Here is a 2,429-nt window from a genome sequence, read left to right as displayed (position 1 = left end):
AAAAGGCAAAAGAGAATCCAGCCCAAGCGGGGTGGGGGGGGGGGTGTAGAACATGCGTAAATTCCCCGCCAAGCTAGCTCAAGGCATGGCGAAGGTAATGGAAAACTGTTGAGAAAGCAGGGCCTTGAGAAAATATCCATGAGGAAGCGATACATGAAAGCATGATGGGAGGTTGCTAGGTGGGCAATAGTTGAGCAAGGTATTTTAGAGAAAATGATCTCTTGAAACTTTGGTAACCGAGAAATGTTACTATTAACAATGAAGGTGACACATTTTCGTTAAACAGTTCAGACACCTGAACTTGCATGCCGCAGATAAGCTTACCTGCTCAACCGATACATCACAATAGCATATCTAACTGAACAATTGTTTTGTGTGTCGTCGTGCCCATCGTGTCATCCACCAACGGCTCACAAGTCACAACTTTAGCTCCATCGTGTCCACCAGCAATGCCTGTTTTACAAACATAAGAATTCAAACAACCAATGACTTTCCAAAGAAAACCCCAAATAGATACAAGGAGGCAGCAACTAGATATTAACATAAACTCGCAGCTGTAATTTGAAACGATGAAATGAACTCCATTTATTGAATTTTTTCGCGGTATAAATGAACTTATCAGTTGTCACTTGCAACAGGACTCTACTGCAAGTGATAATGGACAATTATTTGTAAATTGCATACCAAGTCGCTGTTATGGATTTCAGATTATTAGCAAGATCAGCAGAGATATAACAATATTGATATACAGAAATATAACTAGCTGTTAAGCTTCCAAATGTGCCAATTGAGCTACTATTTGACATTGCAGTTGGTTCAGGCTAACTTTAAAATTTTAATATTAGTTGTCATCAACTTCAAAATGCTATGTATCTCATCTTGAAACAAACACTGCACTGCAGCTATGTGCTATGAGGATGACAACTACTTAAAGTCGTTAACTTCACACGGAAGAATGTGAACAACATGTAACCAAAAATTAACTCTGTTTTGCCATATCCACAGTGTAAACGCATGCTAGTACCTGGAGTATAGGCAATTTCAAATGGATGGTACCAAGAATGGATGCTAGTCTTAGAGAGCTTGTTGAACCGCCATGACTCGAGATGGACCATGAAGACACCAACAACTGTCCAGAAGAACACCACATTGTTTTCCTCGGCATACCCTATCACCTGTGGGGGATCTTTCTCTGGATTTAGCCCAAGTAACTTGTCCAGTTCAATACTTCTCCCTGGCGTCCATATTTCGACACCATCGCGGTAGGGCTTCAGACTCCATAATTGGGCGATAAAGCCGTATAAGAAGAGGAAACCCATCTCACCACCCTCTGCTCGCATAACCGCGCATTTGACAGGACTGAGCGGGGTATAATAATCCCCCGGCAGCAGCCTCAGATCTAGGCTCTTCCTGTTCAAATCAAACTTGAGGATACTTCTCGAACCCGCCATGGTAAGCGACCAGTGAAGGCAATCCCCTGCCAGCACAGCGGGGTTGGACCTGAAAATGAACAAACCCTCGGATGGAAGCGGCGTTGAGACGCAGTCACCCCACACGCCGGTCTCCGACGAGTAAACGCAGGCGAGCCCTGTCCTAGGCTGCTTCCCGTTGCTGCCTACCAAGACCACCCGGAAGTGGCCGACGTCTCCGGCGGCGCGAAGCACCGCCCCGCTGATATCACCCTTGGCCCCCTGGAACTCGAAATCCGGGGGAACGGCCAGGAGGTGCTGGTGGCCGGCGACGGGATCCCACACCAGGACCTCGAACCGGATCTTGTGGAAGAAGAGCCCGAGGCCGTGGCGCCATCCTAGGGTCATGTAGCAGCCGTCGAGCTCCAAGGAGAAGAGTCCGCGGGGGAGGCGGTAGGGCGCGCCCGGAGCTGGCTCGAAGGTGATGCTGTCGCCGACGTGGTCGATGAAGAAACCGAGGGGAGGGCCGCGGCGGCGCAAGCAAGTGCATACCACGGAGGCGCGCGGGAGGAAGGGGGGCCTGCATACGAGGGGATCTTTGCCTTTCTGCTCTGGCGCCGGCGGCGATCTGCGGAGGAGGCGGCGGAGAAAGCTGGCCGTCGTCATCTGGCCCTCCGGCTGTGCTCAGTTGGTGCGGGCTGTGAGTGTGAGTGATTCTTGAGATAATTACGGGATGTGTATATGCTAATAGACAATTGTTGCATGATCAGATAATTACGGGATGTGTAGATCCATGGGAGAAATTCTGGAGGTGCAAATCAAATTATCAACTGTGTTTAGAAATTCTCGAGGTCCAAATCAAATCCTTGCGAGCTAAAATGAATGTTAACGAGAAGATTATAAAGTTTGTATCCATTACAAAAGGGGAAGAGAAGGTGTGGTACCAAGTGAAGTATGAAAAACTTCCTATCTTTGGTGGCAACTGCGGTCTGCTAGGCGACGGCGAACATGACAAGGCAT

General features: G+C 48.3%; 1 protein-coding gene across 1 annotated transcript; it reads right to left on the bottom strand.

Annotated features, from left to right (window-relative positions):
- Positions 1–328: 328 nt before the first annotated feature.
- LOC119345043 lies at positions 329–2,172 on the bottom strand. The gene is made up of 2 exons (XM_037615280.1): positions 1,025–2,172; positions 329–453 (listed from the first exon to the last, which is right to left on the bottom strand). Exons 1-2 carry the CDS (start codon positions 2,073–2,075, stop codon positions 341–343), a joined length of 1,164 nt encoding a protein of 387 aa, XP_037471177.1. The 5' UTR covers positions 2,076–2,172; the 3' UTR covers positions 329–340.
- Positions 2,173–2,429: the final 257 nt, after the last annotated feature.

The sequence above is a fragment of the Triticum dicoccoides genome, unplaced genomic scaffold (genome assembly GCF_002162155.2).
Source record: "Triticum dicoccoides isolate Atlit2015 ecotype Zavitan unplaced genomic scaffold, WEW_v2.0 scaffold200548, whole genome shotgun sequence".
Lineage (NCBI taxonomy): Eukaryota > Viridiplantae > Streptophyta > Magnoliopsida > Poales > Poaceae > Triticum > Triticum dicoccoides.
The sequence above is the reverse complement of the archived record's forward strand: the minus strand, read 5'-3'. Positions and strand labels throughout refer to the sequence as shown.